Consider the following 21,570-nt stretch of genomic DNA (forward strand, 5'->3'; position numbering starts at 1 on the left):
AAGTCAAGTGGGGGAAGAAGCCATGGCGAGTAAAAAAAGATCGAATGCCAGACATCTTAACAATTCAGATTGACATAAGTTGATTAATTTACTACCCCCTCTTTTCCATAATACAATATGTTATTATAACCAAAATAGGGAGTAGGGTAGAAGTGAATACATATTAACTTACAAGTATTCAATAAAATTAAGGTCTTACCTACAACCCTATAGGTGTAACCCTATAGGTGTACTGCGAAGTACAAACTAGAACATCTAGTGAGATCGATGTCCAGTGATGTGCTGAAACCCTTCATAAAAATAAACGCAAAAAATGTTCAGTATATATGCAACCATGTTTGGAAGAAGTTCTAAAACTTACGATGATCGTGAGGTGATTAATTGTGAAGTAACCCCAATGGAAAAACAAGCAGTTCAACTCACTAGCGACATACTGCCACCTACAAAATAGATTCTCACTTTGTTTCATGCGGATATGCCTTTTACCAACAGTTGTCCTTGAATGTCTTACACATATAGGAGGAGCTCAAGAGGATTATGAGTTCTTGATATTCAACCTGGATATAGTTCGACCAACTCCGAAAAAAGACGAAGATTACTACATATATACTCCACTACTTAAGGTTAGTACACACGCAAGTTCGAGAACTCCATCACTTCAAGATCGAGACTCTTTTTTAAGTGGTCATGTGTGCGTAGAAGAAGTAATTAACACACACAGCATATAGCTGGATATATAAACTCGGAGTTGCAGAGCTGAGCAAAGCTGGGGTCGGAAGCAACAGTAAGCCAAAAGTACAAATTCGCAAGAAAATATTGGTAGAACTCTAGCTACATCATCGATCAACTAACTATCCACAGAGGGGTGTGTGTTCATAGTATATATTGAAGAAACTATGAGTCAATACAAAGTGGCCTTTATCGAAAACAATCCACAGAAGTTCAGAAGGGGTAAAAACAGATACTGGAATAATATCGTAGAAGCAGGAAGAAGAAACGCTAACCTGTAAGAGACGGCCGGAGTGCAAGCGCTTGCGATGGAGAGCCTCAGTTGGCCTTGGCCGATGTGGGACTTGATCCAGATGTATAATCACTCTGGAGCGCAGTACTGAGCCAATATAATTTACTACCCCCTCTTTTCCATAATTCAATATGTTATTATAACCAAAATAGGTAGTAGGGTAAAAGTGAATACAAATAAACTTACGAGTATTCAAGAAAATTAAGGTCATACCTACTGGTGAGACTTAACCAGCTGCAACTGCGAAGTACAAACTAGAACATCTAGTGAGATCGATGGCCAGTGATGTGCTGAAACCCTGCATAAAAAATATACGCAAAAAAGATGCTTTATGATTTATTCCAAAGAAAAATGTTCGGTATATATGCAACCATGTTTGGCATAAGTTCTAAAACTTATGATGATCGTGAGGTGATTAATTGTGAAGTAACCCCAATGGAAAAACAAGCAGTTCAACTCACTAGCGACATACCGCCACCTATACAAAATACATGCTGCACTTTGTTTCATGCGGATATGCCTTTGACCAACAGTTGGCCTTGAATGTTTTACACATATAGGAGGAGCTCAGGAGGATTATGAGTTCTTGATATTCAATCTGGATATAGTTTGACCAACTCCGAAAAAAGAAGAACATTACTACATATATACTCCACTACTTAAGGTTAGTACACACGCAAGTTCGAGAACTCCATCACTTCAAGATCGAGACTCTTTTTTAAGTGGTCATGTGTGTGTAGAAGAAGTAACTAACACACACAGCATATAGCTGGATATATAAACTCGGAGTTGGAGAGCTGAGCAAAGCTGGGGTCGGAAGCAAAAGTAAGCCCAAAGTACAAATTCGCAAGAAAATACTGGTAGAACTCTAGCTACATCATCGATCAACTAACTATCCACAGAGGGGTGTGTGTTCATAGTATATATTGAATAAACTATGAGTCAATACAAAGTGGCCTTTATCGAAAACAATCCACAGAAGTTCAGAAGGGGTAAAAAGAGATACTGGAATAATATTGTAGAAGCAGAAAGAAGAAACGCTAACCTGTAAGAGATGGCCGGAGTGCAAGCCCTTGCGATGGAGAGCATCAGTTGGCCTTGGCCGATGTATAATCACTATGGGGCGCAACACTGAACCAATGATCTCCTGTCAGCATGATGGTTTTTAATCACTATACTAGTACTACTTCGTGACTAACAGCTGGAAATTAATTCATTAAGTGCCAGCTAGTTGCACATTAAACTTATGATCGCTTTCGCGTCTTTAGCTGTACCTCTAGTTATCCTATGTTTGAATTGTTCCCGATCTAGATCTAGATCCAGCACAAATTGTCAACTGACGAGGGAAGACTTTTGCTGCAATGATCGGCTCTTTGTGGATGTGTCTAGATATATGTATATGGAGTTTTCTGCCTGGCATGAACGTGGGCTCGGTCGCCTGCTGTCTGCTGACTACCTCTCCTTGGTGCCCAGTTTTTTCCTTTGAACCTGGCAACAACCCATTTCAATTATATTCATCACGGAAATACGACAGTTCCTTGGTGTCTACTGTCTAGCTGGCGACAGCATGCAACAATCACCGGTGTCTTATATTTTTCCATCAGTGGTAGCCCAACCGCCGGAATCGAGATGGGAAGCGAAGTGGTGAGGTGTGGTTCGTGTGTTTCAAAATTTGACCTGCATTATTTTGTCTTCTATTTTGTAAGCACCAGGAAGTTTTGAGTTTGTTGAACCTTCAATGATAACATTACTCGTAAATAAAAATGACATGATTTGAGCTTGCTCAATCATTATTTTTCTAGAATATGCACAAGTATGTGTATCGTGTAATAGCAACTCTAGTAGAGTCTCCATATCAGGCTGGTCAGCTTAATAACCGTCGATACGATGATTTCCTCTGAAAAGGCCACTCTAGCAGAGTCGCCATATGCCCCTCGGCCTGCATACTTTACATGCCATGTTCCAGATCAAGCCCGTGAGCCTTCATATTTGGAGGCTGGGGTATCGATGTGGAGCGGCTTCCATCCCCAACCTCTCGCGCGGGAGGGAAGTTTCAATCTGGCCTCTTCCTCCCGTGCGGAGCCCGGTCAATGGCGTGTCCGTATGGCTGGCACCTCCGCTTCGGCCAATGCTGCAGCCACTTTTGCACTGGAGGATAAGGGCCACCTCGAAGAATGACATCCATCAGGGTTTAAGGAAGAATTGGACAACAACAACAAAAACAACACCAGTTGTCAAAAAACCCTGATGAGCTTGATGGATATATAAAGGCAAATGGAAACTAGAGATGGGACGCCGAAACCCAAGATATCTTTAACATGGAGATTCTGACCAAAACCAGACTTGAACTAAGGTGGAGATTGTGACTCCAGCTGCATTAATTTGTATGGGTTTTGAATTATTATTGTCTTTGGGTTTATCCAGCAAAAATAATTTTTTCTTGGGTTTCAGTCGAGGTCAAGCAGGGGTGCAAGTCTTTTGAAAATGCAACATGTGTATTGTATGTACACAACTACCGCAATACCTACAGCAGTTGATCATGTTTACATAGTCATGACCAACACGTCTCTGTCATCCATGTTGGAATATATGTTGTATTAATTATTAACTTTTATTTCGGTAGTATGTAGATGGTACAGCTTGTTAGATGTGTTATATTAATTAGCCGCGGGAAAGATGATGTATACTAACGATGTTTGTGGTTTCTAAGTGATGATGTACTTTGCCATGTTAGTGTTCTTCACTTAGTAAGCACCAGCCAGTTTTTAGCTTCTTGAACCTTCAATGACAAACATTACAACAACGCCATACATTGGGCTTGCCATATGTAATCATTTTTCTTGAAATATGCACAATCACAGAGCTCAACACTACACCAAGGTAGTGCACTCAACATATCAACTGTCCAACATAAAAAGAAATGAAAGACCTGTACACACCCAAAGTCCACCTATCCAACACCACGAACAAGGCCTCCCACTCCGCACGAAGCAATATTCTCGATACCACAACCTACTCTCCTGATCCACCCCGCTACAGCTGTCATGGAAGTCGATACATGTGCAATGCAGCTTATTTTGTCTTTCATGTCGTAAGCACCAGCGAGTTTTGAGTTTATTAAAAACATTACTCGTAAACAACAACGTCATACCTACAGCGTGTCGCGCATAATCATTTTTTCTAGAATATATGCAGAAGTATGCATACAATATATTGAAAAAGGAAGAATATAGAAACCCGACTACTACTGGTCATGGAAGGCGAGGCATGTGCAATGCAAATTTTAATAACTGCACTATTTTCTGTTTTAGGGAACTGGCAATTAGGTGGTAGGTAAATACATTATCTGTACAACAATAAGAAAACGACCAAGCAGGACGTATTAAGTCCTCAAGAACTCCATAGTCTATAGTACTGGCACCACTTGATAGAGGTGGATCTACCATTGACTTTTGACCAGATTTTCTTGAGAAAAGAACTGGTCTCTCATTATCATCCGCCAGAAAAATATCGGGGTCATTAGTGCAACAACAAATATTCATTAAGTGCCAGCTAGTTGCACATTACTTAATGATCACTTCCGCGTCTTTAGCTGTACCTCTTAATTAATGTATGTTTAAACTGATCCCAGTCTACATCTAGATCCAGCACAAATTGTGAACTCATGAGGGAAGACTTTTGCTGCAATGATCGGCTCTTTGTGGATGTGTGTCTAGCTATAAGTATATGGAGTTTTCTGCCTGGCATGAATGTGGGCTCGGTCGCCCGCTGTCAGCTGACTACCTCTCCTTGGTGCCTAGCTTTTTCCTTTGAACTGGGCAACAACCCATTTCAATCATATTCATGACAGAAATACGATACTCCCTCCATATCAGTTTACAAGTCTTGCGCGTGTATCTAGGTCGTTAATTTGACAACTTAATAAGAGGCATATACATTACAAAAAATATATCATTAGAAACTGTAGATATTGTATTTTCTAATGATATAATTTTATGTTAAACAATTTATATTATATAAGTTAAATTGACGACCTAGATAGACATGCAAGACTTATAAACTGAGATAGAGTGAGCAGTTCCTTTGTGTCTACTGTCTAGCTGGCGACAGCATGCAACAATCGCGGCTGCCTTATATTTTCCCATCAGTGGAAGCCCAACTGCCGGAATCGAGAAGGGAATGGAAGTGGTGAGGTGCGGTTGGGTCTTTCAAAATTTCACCCACATAATTTTGTCTTTTATTTCGTAAGCACCAGCCAGTTTTGAGTTTGTTGAACCTTCAATGATGAACATTACTCGTAAACAACAATGCCATCTTTCGAGCTTGCTCAATCATCATTTTTCTAGAATACAGAGAAGTATGTGTATCATGTAATAACAACTCTAGTAGAGTCGTCATATCAGGCCGAGCGGCGTAACAACCGCCGGTACAAAGATTGCCTCCGAAAAGATCACTCAAGCAGAGTTGCCATACGTCCCTCAGCCTACATTATTTATGAAGCATACTCCAAATCAAACCCGGAAGTCTCCATATTTGGAGGCTGGGGCGTCGATATGGAGCGGCCTCCATCCGAAACCGCTCGCGCAGGAGGGAAGTTTCGACCTGGCCTCCTCCTCCCGCGTGGAGCACGGTCAATGGCGTTGTCGGCTGGCACTTCCGCTTCGGCCAATGCCACAGCCGCTTTTGCACTAGAGGATAAGGGCCACCTCCAATAATGACATACATCATGGCTGAAGGAGAAATCGGCCAACAACTCCAGTTATGAAATATCCGGATGAGCTTGAGTGGATAGGGGCAAATGGAAACTAGAGATGAACATTGAAACCCAAGACATCTTTAACATGGAGATTGTGACCAAAACCAGACTCGAACTAACGTGGAGATTGTGACTCCATCTGCATTAATTTGTTTGGGTTTCAAATTACTATTTTCTTTGGGTTTTTCCGGCAAAACTAATTTCTGCTTGGGTTTCGGTCGAGGTCAAGCAGGTCTTTTGAACATGCAACTTGTGTATTGTATGTACACAACTACCGCAATACATACAACAGTTGATCATGTTTGCATAGTCATGATGAACACGACTGTGTCATGCATGTTGGATTGCTATATTAATAATTAACTTTTGTTTCACTAGTGCGTAGATGTTACAGCTTGTTAGACATGTTATATTGATTAGCCGTGGAAAAGATGGTGTATATTAACGATCTTTGTGCTTTCTGAATGATAATTTAATTTGCCATGTTACTTTGTTCTTCCTTCCGTAAGCACCAGCCAGTTTTTAGCTTGTTGAACCTTCAATGATAAACATTACAACAACGTCATACTTTCAGCTCACCATGTATAATTATTTTCCTGAAATATGCACAACCAGGCATATCATATATCGAAGGAAGGGCATAGAAACCGGCTACATTGACGTGCTCAACACAACACAAAGGCAGTGCACTCAACATCGTCCAACACAAAAACAATTTAAAGACTTATACACACCCAAAGTCTACCTATCCAGCACCACGAACAAGGCCTCCCACTCCACACGAAGCAATATTCTCGATACCACACCCTACTCACCTGATCCACCCTGCTACAACTGTCATTGAATTCGATGCATGTGCAATGCAGCTTACTTTATCTTTTATTTTGTAAGCACCAGCTAGTTTTGAGTTTATTAAAAACATTACTCATAAACATCAACATCATACCTTGAACGGGTCGCGCATAATCATTTTTTCAAGATTATACACAGAAGTATGCTTATAATATTTGAAGAAGAGGAAGAATATAGAAACCAGAATACTACTGGTCATGGAAGGTGAGGCATGTGCAATGCAAATTTTAATGACTGCACTATATTCTGTTTTAGGGAGCTCGCAGTTAGGTGGTAGGTAAGTACATTAGCTGTCCAACAATAAGAAAAACGACCAGCCAGGACATAGCAAGTCCTCAAGACCTCCATAATCTATAGTGCTGGCACCCCTAGAGGTGGATGTAACCATTGACTTTTGACCAGATTTTCTTGAGAAAAGAACTTTTCTCTCGTTATCATTCACCAGCCCCCACGTCGTCCCCACGTAGGGTGACTCGGGCGGCGCCCTAAATCTAGCCGCCAGGGCGCGTCCCAGCCTCCTCCCCTCCCTTCGCCGCCGTCGGGGGACACCGCCGGTCTAAGCCCGGGGGCCGATGGCAGTGGCGGAGGACATCGCCTCTCTTACATGGATCTGGGGTTGTGCGGGGCTTCAAATCGTGTGGAGGCGTGCCCGATACGATCGGCACAACACGATGGCGGTATCGCTGCGGCGACGGAGGCAACGCCGGGCTGCGGGCGCGTCGGCCAGCCCTGTTCGGGCGGCGGCGGCGCTATGGTCGGCAGAAGTGGCGCACCATCTGCCTTTGGATCGGCGTCGGCGGCATGGAGAGCCTAGTGGTCACGTCGGAGGCACCTCCGATCAGATCTGTTCTGACTAGTGCAGCCGACTGTGGTGGTCATCTCTTCTGTCTGAGGTGGTCGGCCTGCGGCTGGGTGGTCGGATCTCGAGATTCGCCATCTAGTCCCCGCTACGAGTCTTGGAGACATAGTTGTCGGTGAAAACAGAGCCGTTGGTGGGTGATGGCGGCGTTTTGCGTCGTTACCTTGATGAGCGCATCATCAAGTAACTATTGTCGGCCCATTCTGCTGCTTCGGGTGAAACCCTAGGATCTGGTCTTCCAGATCGGGCGATGGCGGTACTATGGTGTTGTTTGTCTCTTGGGAGCGTCGTTTGGGGAGCACCGCTGGAAGACTAAGGCAGGAGGTGTTGCGGCTTCGTCTTGCACAGAGCTTTGGTGGAGCCGTCAAGTCATGCCTGGCCAGTAGGTGCTACGTTGAGTCATGGCTGGTTGGTAGGTGCTACGCACGACATATCTTCCAGATTCTTCGTGTATGGGTGGACGAGCGCAGGGCGGTGGAGCTGTTGGGCGCCGTGGTGGCGTCAACGGATGTCTGGCCAGGCAGGGATGATGCGGATCTCTCTCCTGAAGATGAGTCAGTGGTCCGATGATAATGGTGGCTTCTAAAACGCGTGCAAGTCTTTTGAACATGCAACTCGTGTATTGTATGTACACAACTACCACAATACCTACAGCAGTAATCATGTTCGCATAGTCATGATGAACACAGACATGCATGTTGGAATGCTATATTAATAATCACTACTAGGGAAAAGCCTAGCAGTAGCGCTAGTTTTTGGCCTATCAACAGCGCGGATAAGCGCGCTACTGATACAGCGCTATAGCTAAAGCTTAGCAGTAGTGCCTACTGGGACTCACTATTGCTATATCTACTTAGTAGTAGCGCTTTCCAAGTAAATCGCTACTGCTAATTACTAGTAGCGCTTTCGAAAACAACCGCTACTACTATTATATTCCATTTCTTTTGAATTTTAGGTCGTATTCATACACTTGTATACAATTTTTCCTACAGTAGCAATATAAAGATTGTTTTTACATCATAATGAGTTATTAAATCACTAGGTGAAAGAACCTTGGATTAGTTTCAAGTGCATGGATCCAAAGTAACCAATGGTCACTTTGGATCCATCCATTTGAAACTAATCTGCAGTTCTTTCACCCAATGGCATAATAACTTATCATCATCATCATCATCATCATAATATCATTAACAACTTATCATCATAATATATCATTGTCATATAACTCCTCATAATCATCATTTTCGTCCATGATGAGACATCATATAATAACTTCGTCACTAGTTATAATAACAACTCCTCCTACTCATCATCATAGTACTCATAATCACTAGTCCTACTCAGCATCACCATCAAGTCTAAGACATTGTAGTCATATATAATAAACACTAACTAATTGTTCTTAATACTTAGGACCTACTCCTCTCTCCTAGCTAAAATACCATAAAATAGATAAACCCGTCCTTCACCATAATGGAGAATGGACATAAACCTATCTCCAACTTGTGGCTTGCACACATTCATTTTGTCTCCAATTATTTGCGTGTGTGCATTCATCACTTTGCTCCATTCTTTGATTTTGAGTCTTCCGTCATTTGAAGAAATCGAGTATGCAGTATGGTAAGACTTCGAAGGAGTTGGTCGTAAGCTAACCATATGCATATCACCTTCGGTAAATAGCATGTCAGGCACAACCTGCTTCGGGAGCCTCTGTTCAAAAACAAAATAGTAACATATATAGTTAGCAATGTAGTTTACTTAAGAATAATGTATGCAATGAAGTTACCATCATTAACAAAATCTTACCAAATTTTTGGCAATGAAGTTACCATCAAGCAATTTGTGGACTAGTGGCACGTATCTAGTATAATTTGGGCTGATAGAGTGACTGGTTTTGAAGGCCTCAACATCTTCTATGAATGAGACAAGATAACCTTTCTCCTTACAATTAAGCTTGGAGTCATAGCTGTAGTATGTGCTGTCTACTACCTACCGAGTATTTCTTGAAGAGAAGAAATAAGCTGACAATTATAAATAAATAAGTTTAGTACGGACAAACACCAAATATTTTTCAATTAACAACATAAATTACTGAACTTAACAAATTAGTTTGACAAACTCACATCTAGGTAAAACTTGAGGCATATCCACATCCACCCAGATGTCGATATTATCATCATCATCATAATCTTCGGGATGAATATCAAATCTTATTCGCATTCCCTCCTCAAATCCATATGCCTTGCAGAGAGCTTCCCAATTAGAGCAACCGAAATGGGAGCAATCGACCGCATTGTAGAACTTAACAAGAAACTCATAACCATGTTTAGTTCTTAAGTGAGCCCTCCTCGTCTCCACATCCTCGAAGTCATCTAAACCAAAACCAAGCTTCTCCAATACATATAGTCTAGCATGGTACGGGATGTACAAATCGAATTGAAAAAAATCCATAAATTACACGTTGAACAAAAAAAGCACAAGTGATGATATTAATTACGATGAAATGCTTGTCGTTGCGTACCGTACAAACATCGAAGGTGAAAAACCTATCATTTTGTAGGTGAGGAAACCTGTCACACACTCCCCGGTCATCATAGCAGTACCCGCACTCCGGGATCCCATCGTCATTAGACATCCCATGTGTTCAAAATTCAAAGATTATAACTCGACGGCAAAACCCAAAAAATCCGGCATGACCTTTGCTAAAAAAGGACATATCGAGCGCCTGAAATTTGCCGAAACGGAAATTAATCAACACTCCGGCAAAACATAGGCCACTTATCGATGGTCATTGCATTTTAATGGTTGAAAACATTTGAAAATATCTTTTATATATATATATATATATATACACATATGGTGGGTCTATTATGATAACACCCCTTAAGACCTTATTATACACACCACTTTCTTATTCTGCTAACACTTGAGCACCGCTAAAAGCACCAAACCGACCACCCTACCCACCCCAAACGAACCGCAGCTACAAAATAAAAAATCCCCATGGCCGCTAGCACGACCACCCATCTCTCTCGCACCTTCTTCCCCCGACCTAGTAGCTTTTTCCGCCGGGGGCCGAGGGTCACGCCGCCCCACCCCAAACGAACCGCAGCTACAAATTAAAAAATCCCCATGGCCGCTAGCACGACCACCCATCTCTCTCGCACCTTCTTCCCCCGACCTAGTAGCTTTTTCCGCCGGGGGCCGAGGGTCGCGCCGCCGGCAGCATGCCCAGCTCCTGCCTCTGATCTCCTTCCCCGGCGCCGCCCCCATCCAGTCTACTTCCCTCGGCGCCGCCGGCTTCCTCCCCTCTTCCCTTCTTCCCCGGACGCGTGGAGGTCACCCCATGCCACTCTGATCTCACCTTCCCCGACCCCCTACCTTCTCCTACCGGGGGCGAAGGGTCTCGCCGCCGGCCGCATGCCCGGTGCCCTCCGGCCTCCTACCCCAGCACCTTCCCTCCCTCCCTCCCCTCTTTCCTTCTTCCCCGGACACATGCCTCCCCTCCGGCCGCCGCACCACCTGCCTTCCCACCCCGCCGCTAGCCCGGGCTCACGCCGGCACACCGCCTCTCACCTCCAACCGCACCACCTTGCCGGCCGTCGCGCCCTCCCAGCGCCCCTGCCTCCTTCTCCCCGTGGCGCGCCACCCCTCCACCTCGCAAGCCGACACCCACCCCACCCCTCCTGGTGCTACCTCCTAACACCGGCGAGCACAAGTCTAGTGCCTTCCCTCCCCTTCCCTTCCTCCCCCACTGTTTCCTGGATCTGCCTCTGCCATGGCTGGATCTAGCTTCGACGCTTTTGGTGGATCACGGCTCATCGACGAAGATGCCGGCGGCACGGATCATTGGCGGCATGGGGAGGCTTGCAATACAGGGATCCCACGCGACGGGGTCGTCTTGTGCAACATCCATCCAGCAGGAGCCAACAGTTCCATGGTGGTCACACTACTCCAGGGGGCGTCTTCTCCGACCCCGGCTGAGATCAACAGCCACCGCGCTGCCGTTCATCTGCCTGGCCTCTCTCTGGCTCTCCACCTTCAACAGGTGGGCGAAAAAAAAATTGCAGGCGTGCAGGCTGCATCTGACGACCGTCGATGGTCACATGTGGGACGAGCCCAACCGTGCAGTACGCCGGAGCAGGTTATGCAGTACTTTTTGAATTTTTCTGTAGTTTATTTGTTGTAGATGTGCGGTTCCCTTCTTCAGCCACCTCTTTCTTGCTGTTCACTTGTCAGGATAGAGAAGGACGGTGGTGTGAAATACTTTGACGGATGCAGCAGGGGAGTCGCGGTGGCATTTCTGCCTATGAATGTCGTAGTCGTGCGGTTCGGCTGTGCCCCATTGCGGCTTGGTATTTTCCCTTCCTTGCCGATAGGTGCTTTGGTGAAGTTAGCTTGATCGAAGATGAGGTTCGGCTGGTGTGTGTATGCTGGTCAGGGTGTCCTGTGTGTACATGCAGCTCACGTTGTGATGTTGGCTCAGTTCATTGACAAGTTGTTCTGTATCGCGGGCGGGCTGCTAACCATCGTCAGGCTCGCAGTTCGTTTGGTGTTGGCAGGGTCAAATCAACTAGACCGAGGACATACGGCTTTGATTTATTTTTCATTTTGTTTTCAGTGGGTTTTATGTCAATTTATAGGGTTGCGTTTGGTAAGTTCTAAAAAATACTATTCGATAAGAAACTTGGTGGTTCACTCCAGAGTTCTCCTTTGCTGCTCTGGAAAAAAGAACTTTGGCTTCAGGGTACACACGGTGGCGGAGAACTTTCGTTTGCAGCTCACTTCGGTTTCCCCTAGCAGCTCACTTTGGTTTTACTTGCCTACGGCACAGGGCAGTTTGTTGCAGCTCACTCCAAATGTTAAAATTTCAGGGTACACACGGTGGTAGATAAAAAAACAAAAACAAGCAAAAAACGGTGTGGTTCACTTTCTTGTCCTAGCGGTCCACTCGCCTCATCCTCGAAATGCGGAAGAATTTCTAAAATAAAAAAGAAAACAAAAAATATGTGTGGTTCATTTTGAAGTGCGTTTGGTCCTCAGATGTGGTCCACTTTTGAGAGTGATATTGTCCACTTGCCCCCAACATGAAAATGCAAAAAAATTAGCGAAACAACAAGATGATAATGCGGTTCACTTTGATATAAGTCGCGGCACACTTGCCCTTGTCTTTGAGGTCCACTCTCATTCATAAAAGAAAGTTGAAAAAAAGACAACAAAAACAAAAACTCGTATGGGAAAATTTATGTCCCACGAAAAGAAATCATGCTGTGCACTTGTCTCTTCTGATGAAGTGCGGTATTTCGTCTGAAGCAGTGCGTTCTTCTTTCCTCGTCCGAGAAAAAATACGTTTAAACAAAAAGAAACCATGCAGTGCACTTGCCCATCTGATGCAGTGCGGTATTTTGTCTGAAGCAATGCGTTCTTCTGTTCGATGCAGTACATACGACGATTTTGGTCTCGCGACGAACAGAGTGTCCGCTTTTCGGTAAAATCGAAACTGCTCTTAAACCGTAAGGAATTAGAGAGAGTGTTCTACATGAAAAAGTTGTGTCTCGTCGATATCTTTCCAACGGCATATGATTTGAATCATTCTGACCAGCTGTTCGGAAAAATTTCACGAAAAAACAGCCGCTGCCTCTCGACGTCAGACGCACGATTTTCAAAATTAACTAAAAACTGTAAGGAATCCCAAAAACATTTCAACATATGACAGTTGCGCCTTGTCCATAGCTTTCCAACGGCGTATCGTACATCTCGTTTCGACAAACGGTTAGAAAACTGGACCGAAAACAGTACCAAAAATTTCAAAAAATTTGAAAAACAGAGTTCCGCGATTTAGTAAATTTGAAACTGCTCTTCAATCGTAACGAATTAGAGAAAGATTTATATATGAAAAAGATGCGCCTCGACGATATCTATCCAACGGCGTATCATTTGCTTCATTCCGACAAGCGGTTTAGAAAAAAACACGAAAAAACGCTCGCTGCCACTCGTCATCCGCCGCACCATCTTCAAAACTGCTCTTAAACCGTGTGGAATCTCGAAAACTGTTCAACATGTCGAAGTTGCGCCTAATCCATAGATTTTCAACGATATATTATACGCCTCGTTCCGATAAACAATCAAAAAATTAGAGCGAAAAACAGTACCAGAAAAACACTGCGTGCAGTTTTTTCCAACGAGAAGTTCACTATTCTATATTGCAGTGCTCGTCGTCAAGAAGATGCAGTGCACTTGCGTTTAGCGTGCAGTGCGGAAGTGGTGTGCAGAATAGTTATTCTGCTAATATTAGCAGAATATATATGAAGGAGGGCTGCCGGCGAAGGAGGGAGGAGGGGGCGGCCGCAGGCGGAGGGAGGAGGGCGCGATGGGAGGAGGGAGGTGGGCGCGGTGGGAGGAGGAGGGACGGAAGGAGGGAGTACCTCGGTGGCGGACGGGCGACGGTGGCGTCAGCGACAGACGATGACGGGTATCGGCGCGGGCAAGAGTGACTGAGAGGGAGAGGTAGTCAGAGAGAGGGTCGGCCGCGTGGGGGGATAAGGTAAGGTTAGTAGTAGCGCGGGTACGAAAAAGCACTACAGCTAAGGAGAATAGCAGTAGCGCTGTGCTAGGATACGCGCTACTGCTAAGTGTAAGCATGCAAAAATACATTGTCTGTCAATGCAAAAATACATTGGCCATCAATGATCTTTTTGTGTACAATCTGAATTGTCAATATGAGTCCTCTCCGATAGGAACTACCGGAGAAGACTCATATTGCGGCCACAAATTCTACACATAAAGTGGTTGTGATAGTCTGAGAAGTAACATATTTAAGCTGGTAAACACCCTGTTCGTGGAGCAGGGTGGGACTAAACTTGTGGACTGAACTTAGCAGTAGCGAGCTTTATAGAAATGCGCTACTACTAACATCTATAGCAGTAGCGCGGTGTGGAATAGGGCGCTACTGCTATAACTAGATTGACGGCGATGTTATGGCAATTAGAGCAGTAGCGCGGTTTGGAGAGGACGCGCTACTGCTATCTTTCTTTCAGCAGCGCGTTTTTCTGGCACACGCTACTGCTAAATAGCAGTAGCGTCGTATTTTGAAGAGCGCTGCCGGTAAGATTCTGTGTATAAGATTTTTCCTAGTAGTGAATTAACTTTTGTTTCACTAGTGCGTAGATGTTACAGCTTGTTAGACGTGTTATATTGGTTAGCCGTGGAAAAGATGGTGTATATTAACGATCTTTGTGCTTTCTAAATGATAATTTAATTTGCCATGTTACTTTCTTCCTTTCGTAAGCACCACCCAGTTTTTAGCTTGTTGAACCATCAGTGATAAACATTACAACAACATCATACTTTCAGCTCACCGTGTGTAATTCTTTTCCTGAAATATGCACAATCAGGCATATCATATATTGAAGGAAGGGCATAGAAACCGGCTACATTGACGTGCTCAACACAACACAAAGGCAGTGCACTCAACATCGTCCAACACGAAAATAATTTAAAGACTTTACACACCCAAAGTCCACCTATCCAACACCAGGAACAAGGCCTCCCACTCCACACGAAGCAATATTCTTGATACCACACCCTACTCTCCTGATCCACCCTGCTACAGCTGTCATTGTAGTCGACGCATGTGCAATGCAGCTTATTTTGTTTTTCATTTCGTAAGCACCAGCTAGTTTCGAGTTGATTAAAAACATTGCTCGTAAACAACAACGTCATACCTACAGCGTGTCTTGCATAATCATTTTTTTCTAGAATATACGCAGAAGTATGCATACGATATATTGAAAAAGGAAGAATATAGAAACCCGACTACTACTGGTCATGGAAAGCGAGGCATGTGCAATGCAAATTTTAATAACTACACTATATTCTGTTTTAGGGAGCTGGCAGTTAGGTGGTAGGTAAGTACAGTAGCTGTCCAACAATAAGAAAAACGACCAGCCAGGACGTAGCAAGTCCTCAAGACCTCCATAATATATAGTGCTGGCATCCCTAGAGGTGGACTTTTGGCCATATTTTCTTGAGAAATGAACTTTTCTCTCGTTATCATCCACCAGCAAATATCAGGTTAATAATTAGTGCAACTGCAAATATTCGATCTGCTCAATGCGACCAGGCTCATTAGTCGGGGTTGCAAGGTCAAACCTGCTGGTAGCAAATGCAAGTCGTTTACTATAAGAAATAAGGGGGGCGGTAAATGTGTGGTGTACGCTACGTACACAAATGCAATTATTCCCTATGCGAGTTATACCGAACTGGACGGCGCTCCTGCCCGAACTCATCTGTCACTGTTGTGAGATAGAGCGCTTCTATTTCGGTATAGTCCAGGCCTTGTCATGGCCGCCACCATCCGGTACTGTTTAGAAATAGAAGCTCGGAATTTCTGGACTTCTATTTCCGATATTACTGGACTGTGTGATCCAAATTTTCCCGGAAACACCCAAGTACGCAGCCTAGGGAATCACCCAAATTCACTTGTCCTCGTCGTTCTCAGGTCAAGGAAGCTCCTTTGCCGTCGTCGCTTGCGACTTCTTGCTCATTTAGTTCGACAATAGTAAATTCTTCTCGCCGATAGTAAAAACCTGCTGGAATACATGGTAATTCTTCTCGCCGTATCTGCATGTCTACAAACCGTCGAGTTAGGGCATTTGAGAACCCTGGAAAATTTCACAGAAGGTCCACACACACACACTATATGACTGTGTCCCCCAAAGCAAATAGTGGTAACAACTTAATTAGAGTGTCTCTCAAAAAATAAAAAGGAAATCAAAAACTTAATTAGAGTGCTAATGTTGATGTGGATGGCATGGCAGACAGGACAGGTAAGCTTGCTTCCAGCTCAAGACCACCTGTACAGGAACAGGAGTATGCTCGCTTCTTATAAAGCTGTGACTTGCTGGAAACCAACATACGGCCGACCAGCATGCAGCAAATGTGGACGGCATTGACGACCATGCTGCTGCTCCTTGCAGCAGCGGCAGCGGCAGCTACCACCACGACCACAACTCGTGGTGGGTGCCTGCCGAGCTGTGGAGGCGTGGACATCCCCTACCCCTTCGGCATCGGCCCCGGCTGCTTCCGCGAGGGCTTCGAGATCGAGTGCATCAACAACGGCCCCGTGCTCGCCGGTACGTCCCTTCAGGTGGTCAAGCTGACGTTGGATCCAGACGAGTCGCAGGTGATGCTCCCCATCGGGTGGCAGTGCTACAACGCCACCAGTACAAATGACGCCGTCAACTATAGCTATGCACAGACGACGATGAACAAGGACGGCGTGTACCGCATCTCCAACACGCACAACAAGCTCGTCGTCCTCGGCTGCAACACCGTCGGCTTCGTGGCCAGCAAGAGGACCGAGGGTGGCACGGACGCCAACGCTTTCAACACCGGGTGCATGTCCTACTGCAACAACTCGGCGAGCGCGCAGGACGGCCTCTGCGACGGTGTCGGGTGCTGCCACGTCAGCATCCCGCCGGGGCTCACCGACAACTACTTCAACTTCCGGGAGTACGAACACGCCGCCATGATGGACTACAGCCCGTGCGACTATGCCTTCCTCGTCGACAGGAACAACTACACCTTCCGCCGGTCCGACCTCAAGATGGACAAAAACCGGACCTCGCTGGTGTGGCTGGACTGGGCCATCCGCGGCAACGGCTCCGTTTCCGGCGACATACTGTCGTGCAAGCAAGCGGCCAAGACGGACAAGTACGCCTGCGTCAGCAGGCACAGCGACTGCGTCGACTCCACCAATGGGCCTGGCTACAACTGCAAGTGCTCCGGTGGCTACGAGGGCGACTCCTACTTGCCCAACGGATGCACAAGTAAGATGCCTTGCTTATATGGTATATGTATAATTAATAATACTCAATTTCCTCTGCTTCAAAATAATTGAAGTTCTAGTTTTATTCTAAATCAAACAACTTTTAAGTTTGACCAAGTCTATGTATAAAAAAATACTAATATATATCTACATATCTACAGTATCATGTCGGTTTCATTAGATTCATCATAAAATATTTTTCATATTATATACAGTTGATCTGATGTCGTAGATGTTCATATACTCCCTCTGGCCTAAAATTCTCGTCTTAGATTTATCTAAATATAGATGTATCAAGTCACGTTTTAGTATTAGGTAAATCCGTATTTAGACAAATTTAAGACAAGAATTTTGGGACGGAGGGAGTACACTCCGGTAGACTTGGTCAAACATACGGATGGTTGATTGAGGACAAACCTATAACTTCAAGTATTTTAGAACGTAGAAAGTGTTAGTTACAACTATACTATGACATTCTTTCTTTGTAAATGTCCTAATTGCACACTATCACTTTGTGAATTTCTGCAACACAGACATAAATGAATGCGCAAATACAGCCAAGTATAGTTGCTACGGTGTATGCTCGGACATAGAAGGAGGGTACGAATGCGAATGTCCTGCAGGTTATCAGAGCCGTGACCCGAGAACCGAACGATGCACTCAAAAGTTCCCACTTGCAGCACAAATTTCCGTAGGTAAACATCATACTCCTGTCCTACGTACACACAAGTTACTTTTCTATGTACTTTATTGTTTTTCCGGATTAACTATGCATGCATAAATTGTTCTATCTCAGTCGCCTCACAATACATACACAAACCTAGTTGAATCATTCTTCCGACTATCTCTTTTCCAATATGTATTTCATATAGTTTGAGACTCGCAATTGAAGTGCCATATTAGGACCCCTAATTGAACAGTTACATTCAACTTCCAAGTATCTTGCTATCCATTTTTCAAACTGTGCTCGTGTTTCAAACCAAGCGTAACTCAAAAAATAAGTTTGATGATTACAATAGTTAAGTTTGATGGCAACTAACTAATGACCAGAAATTTCTATTATTACAACAGTTAAGTTTGTTTCTTTACCCGTGTAGGTGCAATAGGTGGCATTCTTGTCTTGGCATTTCTGGCATTCTTTATTGTTATTCGCAAAGAGAAGCAGAAGGCCAAAGACTTCTACCGAAAGAATGGTGGTCTTACATTAGAGAAGGCTAGAACTATTAAGATCTACACAAGGGGGAATCTCAAACCAGTTTTAAAGAGTAGCAATGTAATTGGTAAAGGTGGCTTTGGTGAAGTTTACAAGGGTGTAGTTGATGGAGTTATCGTCGCAGTAAAGAAACCAAATGGTCGTAGTGTCCTAGAGAAGGAGCAATTTCCAAATGAAGTCACCATCCTATCTCAAGTCAGCCACAAGAACATCGTAAGGCTTATAGGTTGTTGCCTCGAAGTGGATAACCCTATGCTAGTCTATGAATTCATCTCCAAAGGAAGCTTGGAAGACAATCTTCATAGAGCTGACAACAAGGACCTTCTTGACTTAGATGTACGTCTAAGTATTCTTGAAGACTCAGCACATGGTCTAGCTTATATGCACTCACAAACCCACAACACAATCCTGCATGGTGATGTTAAACCAGCAAACATACTCCTGGATGAGAACTTTTCCCCAAAGATTGCGGATTTTGGCATATCGAGGTTGATTGCAAAAGGAAAGGAGCACACTAGAAACATCATAGGTGACATGTCTTATATGGATCCAGTGTACCTACAAACAGGTCGATTGACCGACAAAAGTGATGTCTACAGTTTTGGGGTTGTCATCTTAGAGCTCATTAGCAGGAGGAGGGCCACTCATTCTGACAATAATAGCCTTGTGAGGAGCTTCCTAGAGTGTCACCAAAATGGGGAGAGCATGACTGAGCTCTTTGATAAGGAAATTGCAACCACAGAAGATTTGGAGTTTCTTTACAAGTTGGTAGATATTGCTGTTGATTGTCTTAACCTTGATGCAGATAAAAGACCATCAATGACAGATGTTGCAGGGCGCCTTGTCGCGCTGCATAGGTCCCGTAATCCTTAAGTTTGTTTCCGGATGGGAGTTTCAACAGCATGTATGTTAAGTCGAATAAGATAGGTAACTATCAGTGTCTCAACCATTGTTGTATTTGTTGTTCCAAGAAATTTGTACTACTGTAGTGAGTAACTTTATATTTCATATGACCAAATGCATGGATTGATTTCCATACCATACTATATTGTAATACGGTAGTGATTTAATCTTGCTCCTGCAGAGCTCAACGAGATCATTACAAAACATCATCTTCCATAACAATGTATGGGTTAGATACATCACCAAAATGGTACTATTAGGCCCGATCTGTCACACACGTCGAACTGCACGCGATGTAGGCATCGCACACGCTAGAAAAACAAAAACATGTGTGACTGAAACTGAAACATGTGCGCTAGCCAGGCTTAGGGATAAGTCCACTAGTATGCTATGTTGAGCTCATGTCAATGATATTATTGAAAAAGAAAAGATGAATCCACAAGATATGAGCAAAATGTGTTAGCAGCAATTCGTCACATACTTCACTACACTTTTTAGACCAGCCAATGTCGATCGGAGAGAAGATGAAAGCAACTAAAGTAATTTTTTCTAATAAAACAGGTTAGCAGCTAACTGTGCATACCACGGAGTTAGCACTTATTAGATGATAATTACCTGCATTTGCTGACATCTAATAACTATAGAAATGAAACAATGTCAAGATGTGCACCTTTGGTTCAAGCTCAATGTTGGACAACTGGGACTGAACCTTTTTTCTCCACAAATGCGTTTGTGAAACCAGGCGGGACAGGTGGCCTCGATGTGGGGGATGGTAGAGTTGCGATTAAACCTGGGAATAGTTTGAAATCCAGGCTAAACCCAGCCCAATCCATACGTGTATTAGTCCAGCAACCAAACCAGATTAGACCAAACAGCAAGGGGCGCAATCCAAACCAAACCAAACTGTACATATTTTCAGTCCAAACCCATCCAGACCATTCTATATATACAGTTTGAACCCGAAGTTTCAAACCATGGGCGTGTACAGTGTCTAATTACTACCATAAGAGAGACGTCGGGTGGTGGCTATATCTGTTGCTGCATGCCTACTAATTTCCATCACCGTCAGTTCTTAAAATGCGTGACCACGGAAACATGCATGCGTTGATTCTAAAGCTAGCCACCTCACAAATGGATTCACCATACGTCCATACCTACAACAAATTGATTCACCATACTCGCAAATGTGTGACCGGAAGCCTTAAACCCCCTCAAATGCCCGGCCGGACGACCCAATCACTGACCGGTCATCGCCAACGGCGGCAGGGCCACGTCATCTCCTTGCGAGGGGGACACAACGCGGGCCGGATCTCACGTGCCAGGACACGGCGCTTGATGCCGGACACGGCCCCCTCTCGCTGTGGATCTCTGGTAAGAGGAGGGGCGATGGAGGTGGGCGTCCCCATCCAGTCGGGCCCTTGCGGCTGGACGACGGAGCTCGGCGTGGGACATGGTTTTTGAGTCGCGCGACTCGTCGACGAGTCACAAAAAAATATCGACTCAACTTAGTGTCGACTCGAATCCCGAGTCGCGACTCGCATGAGTCGTGACTCGAAAATCATGGCGCGAGAGGACATCCCTGCTTTAAGCCGGTACCTGCTCTACACACAGCCCTCATTCCGCCGCCCTGATATTCTTGGTTTACCATCCGAGCCCATAGATGGTGGCCTTGGTTCTGCCACGCATCGATCTTACTCGTTCGGGCTCACTACTATCAATCTTAGTCACCCAAACCAACAAGTATCAGTCTTATTCATTTAGGCCCACAAACATCGGTCTTACTCCTTCGGGCTCACTTCTATCGGGCCTACTCGTTCGGGCTCGGTACTTCAATCTTACTGCTCAGGACAAGAGAAGTACTGATGTTACTCATTCCTGTTCACAAGTATCGATCTTAATCGTTTGGACCCACGAGTATCGATCTTAGTCGTTCCCGTCCACAAGTATTGATCTTCGTCATCCGGACCCACAAGTAACTGTCTTACTCGCTCGGCCTCGCTACTTCAATCTTACTGCTCGGGACACAAGAAGTACCCATCTTATTCATGTTCACAAGTATCGATCTTAGTCATCTAGCCCCACAAGTATCGATCTTAATTATTCCCATCCACAAGTACTGATCTTAGTCATCCAGACC

At 44.5% G+C, this 21,570-nt stretch overlaps 1 protein-coding gene and 1 long non-coding RNA gene across 2 annotated transcripts in view; one reads left to right on the top strand and one right to left on the bottom strand.

Annotated features, from left to right (window-relative positions):
- Positions 1-1,094, bottom strand: part of LOC119315872 — a 5,717-nt gene extending 4,623 nt beyond the window's left edge. Inside the window, exons 1-2 of the long non-coding RNA XR_005152805.1 lie at positions 1,005-1,094; positions 200-290 (exon numbers count right to left, since the gene is read on the bottom strand). This is a non-coding gene — a long non-coding RNA (uncharacterized LOC119315872). The remainder of the gene's footprint in view (positions 1-199; positions 291-1,004) is intronic.
- Positions 1-19,403, top strand: part of LOC119315862 (wall-associated receptor kinase 2-like) — a 50,325-nt gene extending 30,922 nt beyond the window's left edge. Inside the window, exons 4-5 of the mRNA XM_037590321.1 lie at positions 17,851-18,012; positions 18,415-19,403. Of these exons, the coding sequence (XP_037446218.1) occupies positions 17,851-18,012; positions 18,415-19,403 (1,151 nt within the window). The remainder of the gene's footprint in view (positions 1-17,850; positions 18,013-18,414) is intronic.
- The last annotated feature ends 2,167 nt before the right edge of the window (positions 19,404-21,570 follow it).

This window comes from Triticum dicoccoides, chromosome 1B (assembly GCF_002162155.2).
Source record: "Triticum dicoccoides isolate Atlit2015 ecotype Zavitan chromosome 1B, WEW_v2.0, whole genome shotgun sequence".
Taxonomy (NCBI): domain Eukaryota; kingdom Viridiplantae; phylum Streptophyta; class Magnoliopsida; order Poales; family Poaceae; genus Triticum; species Triticum dicoccoides.